Here is an 18970-nt window from a genome sequence, read left to right on the forward strand (position 1 = left end):
AACTGACACCTTTGCAGTATTTCAGAACAATGTGTAGTGATGACATTATCCAGAACTTAGTCGAGCAATCTAATCTATACTGCACACAGAAGACAGGTGAATCTTTAGATAAAAAATGTTCAAGAAATAGAAAAGTATATAGGGATAAACATCCTAGCAAGTGTTGTGAAAATGCCAAGTTACAGAATGTACTGGGCAAAGGCTACAAGATTTTCTCCAATAGCTGACTCAATGCCTAGAGATAGGTTTCATAAGCTAAGAAATTATTTACATGTGAATGACAACACTAAAATGAAACAAAGAGAGGACCCTGATTATGACAAGCTGTTCAAGGTGAGACCATTTGTTGACAAATTCAAACAAGGTTTTTCAATTATTGAACCTGAGGAATATCATTCAGTGGATAAATTAATCATTCCTTTCAAAAGTCATTCATCCCTGAAACAGTATGTAAAAAGCAAACCACACAAGTGGGATGTAAAAGTTTTTGCCCATGCTGGTTCTAGTGGAATTGTGTACAATTTTGAAATATACCGAGGGAAAGGAACTGTACATAATGATACTGGTCTTGGTATAAGTGGTGATATTGTGATAAGGTTTGTGGAAGGACTGCCAAAATACAAAATTTTTAAAATGTTTACAGACAATTGGTTAACCTCTTACAATCTTATTACTGCCCTGAAAAACTATGGCATTTTGGATGTTGGAACTGTTAGACCCACAAGACTTAAAGGCTGCAATCTAAAAGCAGACAGTGAGCTGAAAAAGCAGGGACGAGGATCACACGATTATCGAACTGAAACAGAAAGGAACATCATAGCGCTGAAGTGGTATGATAACAAGTCTGTCGTTCTAGCATCATATACAAAGGAGTAAGTTCAGTAGAACCAGTGAAACGTTGGTCAGTGGGAGATCGAAAATATATTGGTGTTCCAAGGCCAGACATTGTTAGAATATAACCGTTCGATGGGAGGAATTGATCTGCATGACATGCTGGTTGCTTTGTATAGGAGTAATATTGGTGTGAAAAGATTTTATTTAAGGATCGTATTCCACCTCCTTGACATGTGCGTTGTGAATGCGTGGCTCCTATACCACCGCCAATGCAGACAAAGAGAAATTACCAAACACATGTCTCTGTTGATTTTTCGGTCTGATGTAGCTCATGGACTACTAAAAGCAGGAGACATTTTCGTAAGAAGATGAGGACAGCCATCAGATGACAGACCATCACCTACAGTTGTGAAGAAATGAGCCCCATTGGGTCCCAGCCCAGTTGATGATGTAAGGTATGACAACATTGCACACTGGCCACAGCATGTAGAAAACAAACAGAGATGTAAATTGTGCATTACAGCATATTCTCAAACGAAATGCATCAAATGTAATAAACCTCTTTGCTTTACCAAAGACAGGAACTGTTTCTTAAATTTTCATGTAAAGTAACAATCATGCTGTAAAAAACAATAAAATTGTCCTGAAATGCAAGTTGCCTTATTGTATGTACTAATTTTTCTTTAATAAACTGCATCAAATTGTGTAAGTAAATTATCAATTCAAGTTCCATTATCAAGCACTGTGACATCCCAACCACCTGATTGAAGGAAACAAATCCTGCCCAATGATGCCATATGGAGTCATCCCAAATTTCCCTCCAAAAACAAAAAAATAACAAAATTTCTTATAAATATATATTATTCCAATCATTATGTAGGGAATTACGCAAAAAATTATTTTTTCCCACAAGTAAATAAAAGTTGGGCTGGAAAGGAATAAGTGAAAAACACATGGAGACAATGTGGCCTTTCTTCTGGCAACCATTACTATTAACCCAGTGCTTAGGCCATGGCAAATGTTTGTACAGCACAAAACAGAAGGAACAAGATGGAAACAGATAAAGCTGACTCTGGCAATGTGGCAGTTGGGGTTGCTCAACACAGGTCTTGTGTGTCTGCATGATATTCTCAGTGCCTACAATGACCGAGATAACCTGCGATATTTACTGAGAGGCTGGGTAACTGCCTTATTTTCAAGCATTTCAATCATGTTTATAAGATGAAGATGTGTGAAAAAATCGAATATAAATGATCTTATCACAACTAATGCAATGGACCTTAGCTAACACCACTGAATATTGTGCAGCAAATTTGTTATGGCTCTTCTATGCTGCCAACCCTCCTCCTTTCTCCAGGCTTGGGATCAGCAACAGTATCTGCAGAGTAATACAGCTCACTCTACAACAACTGCAAGTAAAGTTAAAATTTGCCACATTCATAAACATCTTCTACTTTCATGCCCATGCAAGAAATTTCTGTTAACATTTTATAACGATTTCCGCAATCACACACAGCAGACTCGTAATTTATAGGCAGCAAGAATACGGGCACTTAACGAGAATAAAAACTTTGCTGTGAAATTTGTTGGCTTTTATGACCATGCCCCAAGAATCTCTTAGTTTAGGTAATTTACCTTGAATCTCAATTGCAACAGACATGAAATACTGTACCAACAGTTTAAATGGGTGGAGAGTTGCCTAAGGCATCTCATCAGTCATGCAGTTAACAAGGTTTCTCAACTTCTATCCGAAATGGCAGCATGTACCACGTGCTCTTATATCCTCAACCAAAAGTAAATTATAGGAATAGCTTCTGTATGAGTGTTTTATGAATGTAGTGACCTAGAAATGATTAAAAAATGATAGCACTCATAAAGACACATTCTAACCCAGCTTTTTTGAAATATGTCCAGACTCCTGCAGTACCAATATTTATGTTGAGAACCACCGACTGTTCACCTGTTGTTGACCTGTAAACTGTGGTGGGCTCAGGGAGCAGAGGAAGAAGCTCTAGACTACAGCAGGCTGAGGGGAGGTATGAGGGAATGCATCTACTATCATGATCTGTAGTACTGACCATCTCCTGTGGTAGAAATAATGTGTGCTAATAACAAGGTTTCCTAAAAGCTTATTAAAGAGATATTCATGTTCAAAAGTGGTGGCATTTGTAGTAATAATATGAAATTAAATTGAAACTTTTATAATACCATTGTTGTAAGGTCGCATAGGCTGGCAGTAGCAGCCTACCTACTGCCAGGTAAGGATCAGAACAATGGGCTCACAGGTCAAGAAAATGTGAACTAACTATAGATACGTTTTATTTCTACATTTTTATGTTTAGAAACTATTACACACCTTATTATATGTTTCACATCATTTGCTCTTTGTTAACAGTAGCCAAAGAGTACAGCTTATCTTCCTTAATTGTCATTTGTCATTTATTAGACAGCTGTGGGACTCTTTGCCACTAAATTTTTATAATCATGGTATACTTGCAACCGGAAGTGCACAGACAAACTGCTTGTTTATTTTGCCCAGTGACTCTGGATTAGAAAGAAAAGTCTTTCTGTATTTGCATTGTAGGATAGAATGGCAAAAAAGAGCCCCTTTTAGCAGTTCTGAATTATAGAAAGAATGTCTGAATTTCTCAGAATATACGGTCCACTTTTTGTGAGTTATACAATTGGTGAAATCATGGTTATACTCATGTTCTTCATTTACAAACTTCTGCAGGCAGCAGGGCTCATTAAGACATTTCACATCACCTACATGTACACCTTTATCTGAAAGATATTTCCTGCTTGATTCTGAGTCCTTCCATTCAGGTGATTTTTGAAGAGATACCTACATAAAATATGTGTAATCTTGCATGGAGTCAGCCACTTCTGAAGATATTCTTAACATATGTTGTGGAGCCCAAATACTAATGCAGTGAATTTGTCACATCAACAACCAATCCATTTTTATGTTTCCTCTTCCAATAGAGCTTTCAATATTCTGCACATAAATTTATTGGCCTTATGATCAGTGAGCTTGCTATTAATGAATAGTAAGAAACAGTAAGGTTGGGCGGGCCTGTGCTCCTGTGGGTAGTTGCTAGGTGACGGAGTATGTGCCCCAGAGTCTTCTACAGAGGTCGATGCACTGCCGTTGCGGGGAGTTGAAGGTGCAGGCAGGGCGGCTAGTTTAACGAACTTGTTATTAGCAGCACCAGACAAGGGTGTGGCGTCAGAAAGCATCTCAGTGCGGTCACGTCCAGAATGCAGTGCACGGAGCTCACGTTGCCTGGCAGAGTATGCTTTGTCGGCGGCGCGTAAACGTGCATTTACTGGACTATCTTCATATGCAGAGATTGCAGTCTGGACAGGCAAAGGCAGCTTTTCAGTCCAGATTTCTGCGAGCGTGTCATCAGGCATAACTTGCTCATCGACGAGAAGACGGATGCACCGCCACAGCTGTGACGGAGACCTGTCACCGAGACGCTTTTCGTAGATGAGCTGTCGCACATTTTCTCTCCTGGTTTTAGAGACGCACTCCAGTATCGTCTGTTTCACCACAGCATACTTCCCTGCTGGGGAGGGGGGGGGGGGGGGTGCTTTGACAAGATCGTAAATTAAATCGACGCAGCCGTGGAGATGGTTCATGAGGCAGGCGAAGCGTGCGTCATCGTCCAAAGCACAGACATTGAATGTTTGCTCAACCAGCTTAAACCAGAACTCTGGGTGAGCGGGTTTGAAGTCTGGTAGTTTCGGCAGATTCGGCACTGCAGTCACTGCGGAGGTGCGCCTATTACTTCAGACGGAAGGAGAGCATGCAGAAGATAGCGAGTCAGAATTATTGGCGTCCCGTAATGCGGGGATCGTGAAATTCATTTGACGCCGGGGGTGGGGGGGGTGGGGTGTGGGGGGGGGGGGGCGGCTGAGTAGTGACGGACGCTCAAACGGTGTGAGGATCGTAGTCAAAATATGCATTCTCATTGACGTGGTAGCTTGGAGAGAAGCCACAAGTACTTAAGTGTGCCGGTGAATGTCCGTTACGCACACAGTATTCACTCGACCGTGAGTGGTGGGGCTGGTTGTAGATGTCAGAGTAATTACTGTCCAGCACAGAATTGTTGACTTGATTAGAAGCAACACAAGGATCCCACACACTTCCACTAGGATGCACACTCGGTGTGATATTTGCTGTTTGGCGAGCATTGAACACCTGTTGACTAGCCAGCGCGGAAGGATACACACGTGGCGGGAACTGGTTCAAGTTTGAATTTACTACTGGATTTTCCAAAGTAGCAAAACCTCGCTCAACACCACAAACTGTATTGAATTGTGCATTCAACGCAGGGGTAGGAATGTTCTGACCAACACTCTGTGGAGAACATGTGGGAAGGTCTAGGCTAACAAAGCCAAAGTCCACGACTGTTGGCAGTTCGAAGAAACTGGCGGCACTCGATGAATTCCACTGCATGTTCTGCCTAAAGGATTCCAAAGATTCTTGTGGCATGTCCACTACGGCAGGAGTGCTGGAGAGATGTTGCTGAAATCCGGGTGGTGGTGAGTGCTAAAAGGCCATTGTCTGGAGCTGAACAAAGGCCCTCGCGATCGCGGAGAAACCTGACGTGGTAGGCGCGTAAATAACCTTTGGGCAGTAACTCGAACGCCTATTACACAAAAAACAGGGTCACCAGTGAGGGAATATGGAATAGTTGTAGGTAAACAACTAGAATTCTCTCAGATACCGGTTTATTCACACTTAGCTTCTACACAGATGCAAGTCCGGAGGCTAACTGCCATTAGCATCCAACATCCTGCCCAAAGCCCTCTCCTCAAAGATAGCACACTTATGCACTGAACAAATATCGATATTTATGGCGCTCTATGCCACAAATGTTTAACAATGGCAATGTCACACATCACTGGTACAATATATGTGTGATTTAAGTTTTAAACAAAAATTATGATTTTACAAAAATTCAAGTACATAAATATGTTCTACAAAAATGGAAATACCCATTAAATAAACTAATACATTGTTAAACATATTTTTTCCTATAGCACTTTATCAGATGTGTTACATTAACAATTAATTTTGGTATACTTTAATTTAATTTTTAATTATGTAACAACTTTTATTGTTTATATTTACTCTGAATCTTGATTTAGTAATCAACATTTTCCATCTAACATTTCTAAAATAAGTAATTTCGAAATGTGATTTTAGTATCTGCGGCCAGTCCAGTTTTCTGGAATTTTCTGACAAATTATATTTAGGTTAAGTAATATAAATTGAAGCCATCTCCTCTAAAGGCAAATGATTAACATTGTTACCTTCAATGCAGAACTGTCTCTAAAGGCCTCTTTGTTGAGGGACATTAAACACTAATCTGCTCCTCCCCTTCTGTGCAGAAAGATCCAGGTTTGATTCCTGGTACCTACTCAGATTTTTACTGAGGTACAGAAAACTGGCGTTTGACCACTCAGCCTTGTGAGGCCAAATGAGGAGGTGCATGAAAAAAGAAGTAGCAGTAGCATCATGACACATCTACTAGCAATTATTGATGGAAAGACTAACAACATGCCAATCACATGTCTGACAATTATAGATCACTCTTCATACTGCTATTTTGGCAGCAGTTCACCTTCAAAACAGGTCTAAGGCCAAATCTGTGAGTGGTGTAGGGAGTGAAAAGACAGAAATAAACCTCTCTGAGCTTAAAAATAATTATAAATTTCTAGTCAAGTCAAATCAAGAAAGGCCTTATTAACAGTCATTTTCAGAATACCTATTTATTCATCCAGTGATAATTTTACAGTGATACTGGATTTGTCATGAAAAAATTAAAATAAATATCTCTAAAATATACATACACACAGAATATTCACTACGTGATTGAAATACTGCTCTGTCTCACTCAGTAGGACTCTAATGTACAGTCAACAAAACAAAACCGTTTCCATGGGAAATGTCTTAAGTCCTGTATTAGGCATTATCAATGTGTTGCATATTATTTGTCATATTTAAGAGAACTACTTCAGTAGAAGCTAACAAAAGCTGTACACAAAACTCACAAAATTTTAATCTTTATTCATCCAAATTATTTCAAGGGCATGTATTTTATAGCAAAGGAAAGATATTTTTATTTTGAGCCATAACTGATTTTGAATCAGTCAGACTTATGGTTTTCTGTGGTTTTCCTAAACCATTTTAGGCAAATTCTGGGATGCTTTCTTCATGGAGGCCATGGCTAACCACCTCTCCTATCCTCATCTAGTGTACTTATATATTCTGTCTGTACATATATTTTTCACACAAAGGAACTGAAAAATTGGCTGCAAGTGGGCATTGATTGAAATCAATTTGGAAAGTTGGAAATTTTTGTTCGACTGGGATCTGAACCCAGGTCAGATACTTACTTGGCCGACACTCTGAGCACTGAGCCATCCAGACATAGTAGTCATTTCAATTGCATGGACTATCCTAGCAAGTGTAATCTTACGCCCCCCCCCCCCCCCACCCCACACACACACACACACATAAACAATCAACATAAAATTTCTCATTCTTTGCACAAATTCTGAAAATTTTGAGAGGAGTAAGATTACAAAAGAAATTTTTTTTACGTATCTTGATCATCTTGTTGTTGTTGTTGTTGTTGTTTTTGCAGGCTCAAAATCTTGTAGTGTCTAGGAGTACATTCTTGCTGCTGGAAATTTTGATTTAACATTGCAAATTCTTGAAGACAAAATAACTGATGAAGAGTCGTGTGTTGGTATGAATATCTTTTTATTTTATCCCATTCTTCTGAACCATACCAACTTTATAATTTCCACATTCAAAAAAGCAATAATTACATTGTTGGTGACAAACTTATAGAAACATTTACTTCTATCTCAGGCATGCCCACTACTCCTTACATTTTGCAGTACTCACAATTGCCGAAGGGTTCACAAATCGAAAGAGTTTACAAACTTTCTTGGCAGTAGAAGAATGTTTACCAAATTATATCATTATTTCATAAATAAATCTAGAAACGAATGAAATAATTAGTGTTTGATTGCACAATTAATAATATGAATTTTAAGTATGCCAGAAATTTTGCAATTTCAATTATTCTTAAAAGAAGAGTAATTTTAACTGTTAGCAGATACATATCGAAAGGAACACATTAATTTCTTTTTTATACATTTTATATTGACACATAATACATTATACACAAAATCATATGAAGTCTTTTAGTGTAACAGCTGAGATAACTTTAACCTATGCAAGAAGTGATGTTATACATGGTATCAGTTATCACTATGAAAAAAAAGGCAATTTTAGAGGAGGGTGACTGGTTATAATGTAAGTATCTGCTATGTAACATATTACAGATAACATAAGAAAAATATCTACTATACAAATCAGAATCTATACATATATCAGGATACGGCATTCAGATTTTCATATCTATGGAACATACTGTCACAAGACAAGTAATACAAAATTAAAACTACAACCTTACGCCACTAACCTATAGAAACAATTACAGGGACGAGGTAAATTACTAGAATTTATAAATTTTAGATTAAGATCTATACAATCAAACCTTTAAGATCTTCAAAGGAGAAAATAAAAAAATTCAGAGCCTGGGGTGTATGACATATGAGCTCACTATGATGGGTATAGACCAGAAGAATACAGTCAATCAGCCATATAAACCATAGTATTTATGGATATATTGACTCATGAAAGAACAAACTAATGGAAAAATATTAGGGCCTAGATTTATGATACGGTGATCAACCAATGAATCCAAACCACACCGGGTACAAACCGGCAAAAAATGTTTTAACACAACAAAATGAATAAAGTTCATAATAATATCAGTAAGTCCAATCATATGCAAAGAGGAATTGTGAGAAGCATCTAGCTCAATCAATGGCTGTACGCTCTCCTTGAGTGCACACACACACACACACACACACACACACACACACACACACACACACACAGTTGTGATGACCAGGGATACCAAAAACAGAGCTAAGAATGAGGATAAATACAGGTAAACATAGTGATAAATAGCTTTGAATGATGTCACAACCCAGTAACTTGAAAAACCAAAATCAGAGTATGAAAGCAGATATGTATACATCTTATTATATTGTCCATACTAGTAAATGTCTTCCACTCTAACCTATGTACACAAAGACCTAGAAAATTTATTTACAACTGATGAAAAAATATATATATACTGATTTAAAGTTACGTAATGTTTCGGAGAGTCAGTTCCCCAATAACAAAAACATGTATTTATGCTGAATTACACTATCTTTAGCAGTCTTGGCTAATAATTCACAAATATCAGTCACAACACACATTCCCATTGACAGATGCTTGAGAACGTTATCTGGCATCCACGGTCTCTTGCAAGATGACTGGTCCAGCAGGGTAGAGCCATACAGCAGTGTGGGGAGTGTATCTGCCCATATCTTTCAGCTTCCTCCTTAGAATTGTCATTACACACTCCAATGGATAGGCAACTTACTGTCTAGCATTCACATCAAATCCTGAAAAATTGTTTTGTGTACTAAATAAGTTGTAGCTCCTTCACATTGCACAAGATACAGTATACTCTCCCTCTTCATTTTACAGCCAGACGCGGAGGTGTAGCGGTTCTAGGCGCTCAGTCCGGTACCGCAGGACTGCTACGGTCGCAGGTTCGAATCCTGCCTCGGGCATGGATGTGTGTGATGTCCTTAGGTTAGTTAGGTTTAAGTAGTTCTAAGTTCTAGGGGACTGATGACCACAGATGTTAAGTCCCATAGTGCTCAGAGCCATTTGAACCATTTGAGCCTCTTCATTTTACATAGTCAATTATGTGGGATTTATGTCAGGCAAAATTAAGAAGTGTTCACATGTGCAACATTTATAATCACAGTTAATTGAAATAAAAAAACAGACAGACAAGGTAATGCACACAGATATGTTCAGATACTATTCCTAATATTTACAGTGCAAATTATTATTATTGTCCCATTTGAAAACTGTAAAAATCTCTACTCATTTAGTCTCATGGCATCTATATATTACATTCTAAAGCACAAATCTATTACAGAACACAGCTATATAGTGTATCATAGTTTCAAATCAGTCAGTAGATAAGGCAGAACTTTAAATATCCCAACAACTTACATATTAAATTCCAGACAAACAAGACACAGTTATATAGTCTTGTGAATCTACAGATTGATGTAAACTCAGTCAATGGATAAAACAGAACTCTAGAAATCACATCATCTTACCTACTACATTCATGACAATGGAAAAGAGAACAAACAAAGAAAATTATATACTTAGGTATCATGTCTGTATGCTTTCAGTTCAGTGATATTGCATAATCCAAAAAACTTCTTAGATTTTGGATACACAAGTCTGTATGCATTAGGATGTGGATTATCAACAATTTTGAAAGGCCTAATATAAACATCAAAAAATTTCTTTATCTCAGATGTCAACACTTTAGATTTCTCTTTGGCTTTCACCAACAGAAGGTCTCCTACTTCATACTTAGAAAATCTACCTTTACCATCATGTCAATGCTTTCTCCTGTCCCCCTATTTTTTCATCATCTCCCTAACACATTCTTCCCTCTCTTGAGGAGACAAAATTTTGCATGGTGGAAACTCAACATTTTCAGAAATAAAGTTAGCTGGTCTGTGAATAAACATCATTTCAGATGGTGAAAAACCCGTTGAAGAAGGTTTTAAGCTGTTGTTCATAATATCCTCAAAGTCAGCGACATAATCTATCCAACTGGTGTGATTCTTAGTACAATATGTCCTAAACAGACTTCGAATCTCTCTCATATATCTTTCTGCAGAGTTACTTGAGCGACGGTACTCTGAGATTAGAACATGAATTATTTTGCATGATCAACAAAATCTTTCCAAGCTTGTGATGTAAACTGAGAACCATTATCAGATAACATGGTTCTAGACATACCCTCCTGATGAAAATATGTGTTTTCAAACTTAGAGATGATTTGCTTACTCGTAGGTTTCGTAAGAGGAAACAACTTTATGAACTTGAAAAAATACATCAACCACCACAAAAACATAACAAAATCCATTCTTAGACTTACGTAAAGGTCCATAAACATCCACAGATGCAAGATCATGGTTACTATTAGGCATTATGTTATGCATTTGATCTCTATTTGTTTGGTTACTTACCTTCCCTCTTTGACATCTGTCACAGTTGACAATCTTCTTCTTGACTCTTCTTTGTATGTTATAAAAGCAGATGTTTTCCTGAATCTTTTGTGGGCATTGGGTGATCCACAATGACCAAAACTCTCATGTGTATAGGTAATTAAAGTATCAATACAGTGTTCCGGCCAACATAGTTTCCAGTCCTCTGTGTCAGTCTCATGTCTCCTGAATAAAATACCCTTGTGTACCTTATAACACTATTCTGTCTTTTCTTCTCCTTTATTACCCAACATGCTTTTAACCAATTTCCAATTTTGAATATGCTTGTCATACCTACAGATGTCTTCACAAGTTTTCAAGATCTCTTTTCCCTCTTTCACACCTTTCAAGTACATAATTTTAAACTCTTTTTCACCTTCTGCAAATTTGTTAGATTATTCACTTCCTAAACGTGGACTAGACAAAGCATCAGCAAATACATTGTCTGTGCCCTTAATGTATCTGATTTCATAATTAAACTGTTGTAAAAACAAGGCCCAATGAATAATTCTGTTATGGTACAGCTTATGCACATGAACATAACATAATGCTTTGTGATCAACATAGATGATGACTTTGTGACCTAGTAAAATTTTTTTGAGTTTGTTGAATACCCAATGTACAACTAAAAGTTCTTCCTCAGTAACAGTGTATATCTTTTCATGTTCCTGCAGTACTCTACTAGCAAATGCAAGAGATCTATGTCAAATAACACCATCAACTTCAACCTCCTGAAATAAATGAGCACCCAATCCAATGTCACTACTGTCTGTCGTAATAGAAAAAGGGAGAGACAAATTTGGTCTGAAGAATATCAGAGTTTGACACAACTGTCATTTGATCACAGTGAAAGATCCTGACACTCCTGATTCGAATCCCAAATGGTATGCTTCTTCAAAAGTTCACACAAGCATGGAGCATTTAAAGCTTGGCTGCTACAAAATTTTCTATAAAATACAGTTAACCCAAAAAATGATTTAAACTGTTTTCTATTGCAAGGTGGAGGAAAATTAGCAATAGCATTTAGTTTCTCTTTATCAGGGACAATTCCTTTTTTAGATATAGCATGTCCTAAAAATTTAACTTCTTCCACTCCAAATTTACACTTTCCTACTTACAAAGTCATGCACCTTGATTCTAGTTTTGAAAACATATTTCTTAACAGATTCAAATGTTGTTCCCAAGTCTTTTCTGTGACCAGAATGTCATCAACATACACAATTAATTTTGAACTCATTTCACCTCCTAAGACAGAATCCAGAGCTCTTATGAATTCAGATACATTTAACCCAAATGACACCACAAAATATTGAAAACACTTACCTCCATACAAAAATGTTGTGTACTTTCTAGAATTAATTTCAAGTATGATCTGGTGAAATCCAGAGGACAAGTCCAAACCATTCATGCACTTTACATAATCAAACTTGTGCAACAGTCTGTCAGTGCTCTCAGGATGGTCACTCTCTCGGATAAGAAAGCCATCAAGATGTCCTGCATACAAAACAACTCTCACTCCAGCATTTCTCCCACTTATCACAACTAAAGGATTATTGTAAGCACTCCTACTTCTGTCTAACACACCCATGTCTCCATTGTATGAATTTCCCTCTCTACATCCCTCCTTCCTGAAAATGGTAAATTACGTGGTTTGAGAAAGAAAGATTGATGATCTCAAAGGTAAAGCATGCATTGATAGCCTTTCACTCTCCCTGGTTTTCGACTAACCACATTTCTAAAATCCAATAACAAATTTCTAAGTTTTTCCTTTTGTATGTCATTAAGAGTCGTAACTTCACTTACTTTAGAATCTGCTACACTTTCAAAATCCTGATTTTCAATCTCATTGACATCTATATCCCACAGTTTAAGATACAGAAATTAGTTGTATTATTTTTAGGTTCAAAAATAAACAATTCCTTAACATCCCATCCAAAGCAAGCCTGAACTTTCAATATCCAATCCATACCAAGAATTATATTTTCTTCCAGACTGGGAATCACTAAGCATCGGCATTCAAACATCTTGCCATCTATACTAAACATTAAAAGTACCTGAGATTTTACCAATTTGCTTTGCTTACCTGTGGCTCCTCTTCTCTTTACACCTACAGTAGGCATTCCCACAAAATTCTTACTATGCTGAATTTTGGTCTCTAAATTGTTCAGATATACCACAAATCTGGCTACCTGTATCTATCAAATAGTTCCCTTCTCATTGTTCAAGCTTAATCTTAATGTAAGGACATCCTAAATCTGAATTATCATCTCTGATATTAGATACTTCATGAAAAGGTCACTTTCAAATTCATAAAATGCTACATCCTCACCGTTTTTGCAGGGTTTTATCAACTTTACTGGTACCGTAGCCCATGTTGTCAGATAAAGATTGTACACACTGAATGGGTTTCATAGCACAACTGACGTCACGTATTACAGAAGGAACACAAATATATTACTGTCAAAATTACATTTCTTACTTAGATCTTCTTTCACTTCATTCCGCCAATTTGGATACAGATTTTGACTAACCACAGCCAACTTATTCCAGAATGCACATTTTTCTACACTATCGTCAACTTGGTCCCCAACAAATTTCAAAAAAAGTCACCACTATTCTCTAAGCTTACAGATAATCCACCTTTACTGTTTGGATCATTACTTTGCATGACGTTACTGAAAACCTGTTTTGACTGGACTGGTATTCCATGACTCTCACTTACATCATCACATACATCACTTACCTTACCTGTAGTCACAAATAACTATGAAATTACATTGTTGTTAAACCCCACAAAAACCTGATACTCATCATCATCATAATTATCATTATCATCATCATATTCTTTCAAAATTACTTCATCAACAGCATCATTAACACCAAAATTCTCATCACTATCGAAGTTACACACCTCACTTGCATTCATTTCCAATAAGCTACCAGTCTGAAATTTATAAACCTCAGTCAATTCACAGCTCTCTGTCACACCTACATAAAAAATACCACCTAATTCAGATCCAATACAGTCATCTGTTGTTCTACGTATATCAATAATACTGTCTCCTGACCAAAGGAAGAAATCATTAGTGCACACTACATCAAAATTCTCATTGCCTTGACATTCTGGTTTGTGATTAGTATCTACATCATTATAATTGAACATAATATTCCAAAACTTTTGATCAAAACATAAATTATAAGTCTGATGTTCCTTCTGTTCAACTTCAAATACCTTTGTCACATTATTAATACTGTTATTATTGTCTGATTGTAAGTGTAAATTGGGAGTCCTTTACTTGTTGTGCTTCCTTGGCCCAAAACTATGGACCTTCATTGACGCAGAACACCGTTTCCTGAATAGTTGCCTCCATGATTGTTTCTCCTATCATATGGCTCATAGATATCCCCATTGTTCCTGTTCTGCTGAGGTTCACAATTTCTGTCTCTATTACCATGATGACTGTGATTGAAATTACCATTATCTCTGTTTCTGTAATTGTTACCACTGTGGTACCTATAATTTTGAATATTGTGGTACATGTTTCTTTCTAATGCCATATACAGACTGTATACATATCTTAAAAATTGTTTTAGACAATCAGCAGGTCTGTGTACTAAATCACACTGCAATATTTCAGTAATCTCCTTTTTAGTGCCTCAATTAGTATCATTTCATGAAATGGCCTGTCAAGGTGTGCTAGTTTCTCAAGTTAATTCTTACAAAACTCTTTCAGTGTACCATCTCTATTCCTATAATTTGGACCATTCAGAAACTCAGTTTTAATTCTCCCTTGTTCAGCTTCTGACCAAAATTTATTTAAAAAACTGTTTTCGAAACTTTGGTGTGTCTCCCACAGACTTAAACTTAGATTTACCTATGACAGAGCTTCATCTTCAAGACATCTTTTGACAAATATAATCTTTTGGTCCTCACTCATGACTGTAATAAAACTAACTCTGTAGTGGTGTAGAAAATTCACTGGATGTAAATTGTCTGATGGAAAACTTTTGATTGTAGTGCTGGGCCACACAGTACCATTGTTTGAATACAGGTTGTAGTCAGTACAATTTTCTTGAACAACTGAAATTTTTTGGTCTAAAATATTTACGTTAGTTAGCATACAGTTTCCAACATTAAAAATTTTTTGATCTAAACTACTTAAGTTCTGTTCCATTCTTTCTGCTACAGCTTTCTGTTGAACTCTGGACATCACCAAGATTCTTCACATGTCGTGGAGATTATGCCATGAACTCATTTTCCAAAACAATAAATTTATCTTAGCTAATGCACCGACTTTTTCATTTACACTTTTAAATCTGTCCGACAACCCATTTTTAGTTCCAAAACCTGATTACTAAGTTGGTCTATTTGGTGTTGTAACCTGTCCATTTTACTATTGTACTCAGTTCAAATTTCGTTAACACTCTCTGTACCAGGCCTATTTTATGCACCCGTCCCTAGAAACCGGGCAATTTTACCAATATTAAAAAAATTACTGCATCAAATCTACTGTTTGGATTGTGGCAAATTTGGTACCATCTTGAAGCTGCACATTTCTACTTTAATTCTGAGTGAAAGAAACTACTTTACAATGCACAGCTTTAAGGTACAGTTATAGAAATCACTTAGATGTTTTAAGAATTTAGAAAAAGTCATACGAATAAGGGAATACAATTGTGATTTATTTTTAACCAAAATTGTGGCACTACATTACATGTTTCTGATAGTATACAGTATTACATATAAATTTCACACAGAATCATATTGTTTTTTAGTGTGGAAAATTTTAAAGCAAGGTTCCAGGCAGAGTGCAACGCCACACTGTTCACATTCGTATCGTGTCTCTTTGCGAGAAGCCTTGCCACTCTGTTTCTTGCTCCTGGAACTGCACACGTGACACACACGAGCAGCATACTTCTTAGTAGTTGCAGGTATGTGCTGCAAAAAATGTCTCTTTGTTAGCCGACCTACAGTTCCTTCATTTCTTGGAATGAATTCAAGTGTGTCGTCTTCAACAAGCTGAACTGCAAGCACTGTTATAAAGTCTGTTATTGTAATTTTCTTCCTGTGCACTGCATTGTACAGCCAAAATGCATTTGATACTCCCATAAGCAGCAAATGGAAATATAATTTTCGCCACCATTTCACAGTTCTGTGCTGGAACGGATTGTACTGCAGGCGTTGGTCTCCAATATCCACTCCAATTTTATTGAGGTTGTAATCAAGTACCTGAAGTGGTTTCAATACTACAGACCCATTTCTCTTAGTATGCGTACCAAATGTTGCTTGATGCCTTGTAGACAATGTATACACATCTCTCTTATCTTTCCACTTCATTGCCAATACATTATCTTTACGCCGAAAAGACATTTCGCCCTTTTTCAGCTTAGCAGATACTAAATCTTTAGGCAATCCTTTCCTGGATTTGTTCACAGTACCAACAGCTCCAGTGCCTTTCTCTGCCAGTTGCTGAAATAGCTCTGGACTGGAATAAAATCGATCTAAATACACAGTGTGGCCTTTGTTCAGCAAGCTGCTGTCAGACAACAATCGCAAAATAACCGCAGACGAAGAATTGTCAACAATATGCTTACCAGCATAAACTTCAAAATTTACAACATAGCCACTACTGGCTTCAGCAACAGCATATACTTTCAGTCCATACTTATGAGGCTTATTTTGCATGTAAACACGGAAACTCACACGACCTCGAAATGGGCAAATTCCTTCATCAATTGTCACTTTTTCTGAGGGACGATATGCCTGGATACATCGCTCCTTCAAATTATTATAATATGGCAAAACTTTGTAAAGTGGATGAAATCCATCTTCGCCTGGTTTTTTCTGATTTGAATTGTCAACAAGATGCAAGCATGACAGTATCTGAGTGAAACGCAAACGGCTCATGACATGGGGACAAAAGTTACAACTAAGAACAGGATTAGTGCTCCAATGGTCCGCAATTTTGGGCTTTTTCGAAACACACATGTGGAAAATAATACCCAAGAAACGCCTCATCTCACTTATAGTCACTGGCTTCCACGAACTCAAAACTGAATGGGGCTTCAGATTATTTCCTCTTCTTTTCTTCTGTATTGTCTGTGATGCATACAAATTTGTCTGTCTCTTGAGTTCATTTACGTCACTGTCAGTAAGGAACACTTTACTGCAATCCAGTACAGAACTCGACTCATCAATATCCACTAGTATCTGCCTGGGTGTCGTGTTGACAGGCAGAGGTCGGTAGGTGTCAACTGCAGTCCACTCACTGTCTTTCGGATACGGCACAGCTGCTGGATTTGAAGCAACACCTTCAACATCATTCTCGTCTTCATCTGAAGACAAACTGTCATCAATCTCGTCTTCTAAAAAGAATATCACATTATGTGTAACTACATACATCGTTTACACATGTTCAACAGATATGTGCGTACTGCACAATTACGTGGAAAATTCGGAAATACGTACCTTCAAACACACCATTGCATTCAGAATCGTCTGAATCACTCTCTACATTATCCAGAGTGTCGCTATGATTGATCAAATCCGCAATTTCTGCGTCTGATAAACCGCGCCGAAACATGATGACAAACAACTGAATGATATACAGACTGAGAACGCAAAGATAAGTTTTAACATGAATTACAGCGCTGCCGTGACATCTATGGACGCATTTTGTTAATAAACATCTGAAAAACGTATAGCGCTGGCCAAACCCGTAGAAATAACGTTGCAGTGTTTTGAATGAAATTAAATGTAGCGGCCCGTAAATTTTACGGGCTTGGTGATTTTCGCGCGATCCCAGGCCCGTAAATTTTACGGGCTTGGCGCTTAGAGTGTTAACTGATCATTGACTGGACTAAATTTGGTATTGTTGTCCACTTTCATCTCCTCTAGTTTTGCCAACATCAATTGCAGAATATCAGTTTTCACTATTTTTTGCTGATTACACTTTCTCTTGTTTCAAACATGTCTAAGCTGAGTCCTATAGCTTTCATTTCATTGCCACTACCCTCGTCTCTATTCATTTTGCTAGCAATCACATGACTCCTCAAAGAAAAATTAATTTCTTATATAGTTTGTACTTATCTTTTCTTATGTCCTTCATCATAGTTGTAAAGTCCTCTTTCAGTTCATCTGATCCGTCATCATTGATATCATATGGAATTTTCCTCACTGTTGATCCGACTTTGTTGGGCAGTTCTCTGGTCTCCTTTTTTAAGTTGATTGGAGTTTTATAACTGTAATTGACATAAATTACTGTTCATTCTTCTTCTGCATCAGAGAAAACTTTGTTATCAATCAACATATCCTGAATGATTGCACAACTTATAATCTTACCCACCCAGACATCACCATTAAAGTTCTATTTCCTTATGCACAGATTTTGAAACCTTTGGGAGGAGTAAGATTACAAAATAAGAACTTTTTACTTGTCTTGATCATTTCATTGTTGATGTTTTTTGTGCTGGCTCAAAATCTTGTGTGTAGGAGTACATTCTTGCTGCTGAAAATTTTGATTTAACACTGCAGTTTCTTTAAGACAAAATAACGGATGAAAAGTCATCTGTTGCTGTGAATGTCTTTTTATTTCATCCCATTCTTCTAAATCATACCAACTTTATAATTTCCACATCCATAAAACCAATAATTATATCAAAAGAGTTTACAAACTTTCTCACCAGCAGAAGAATCTTTACTAAATCGTATCATTATTTCATAAATAAATCTAGAAACAAATTTAATAATTAGCATTTGACTGCACAATTAGTAATATGAATTTTAAGTATGCCAGAAATTTTGTAATTTCAATTGTTCTTAAAAGAAGAGTAATTTTAACTGTTAGCAGGTACATATCAATTGGAACACATTACTTTCTTTTTTTATACATTTTAGCCTCAA

At 37.0% G+C, this 18970-nt stretch overlaps 1 protein-coding gene across 1 annotated transcript; it reads left to right on the forward strand.

Moving 5' to 3' along the window:
• Nucleotides 1-291: 291 nt before the first annotated feature.
• Nucleotides 292-876, forward strand: LOC126184187 (piggyBac transposable element-derived protein 2-like). Its single transcript, XM_049926555.1, has one exon. It carries the CDS (start codon nt 292-294, stop codon nt 874-876), a length of 585 nt encoding a protein of 194 aa, XP_049782512.1.
• The last annotated feature ends 18094 nt before the right edge of the window (nt 877-18970 follow it).

The sequence above is a fragment of the Schistocerca cancellata genome, chromosome 4 (genome assembly GCF_023864275.1).
Source record: "Schistocerca cancellata isolate TAMUIC-IGC-003103 chromosome 4, iqSchCanc2.1, whole genome shotgun sequence".
In the NCBI taxonomy this organism is placed as follows: Eukaryota; Metazoa; Arthropoda; class Insecta; order Orthoptera; family Acrididae; genus Schistocerca; species Schistocerca cancellata.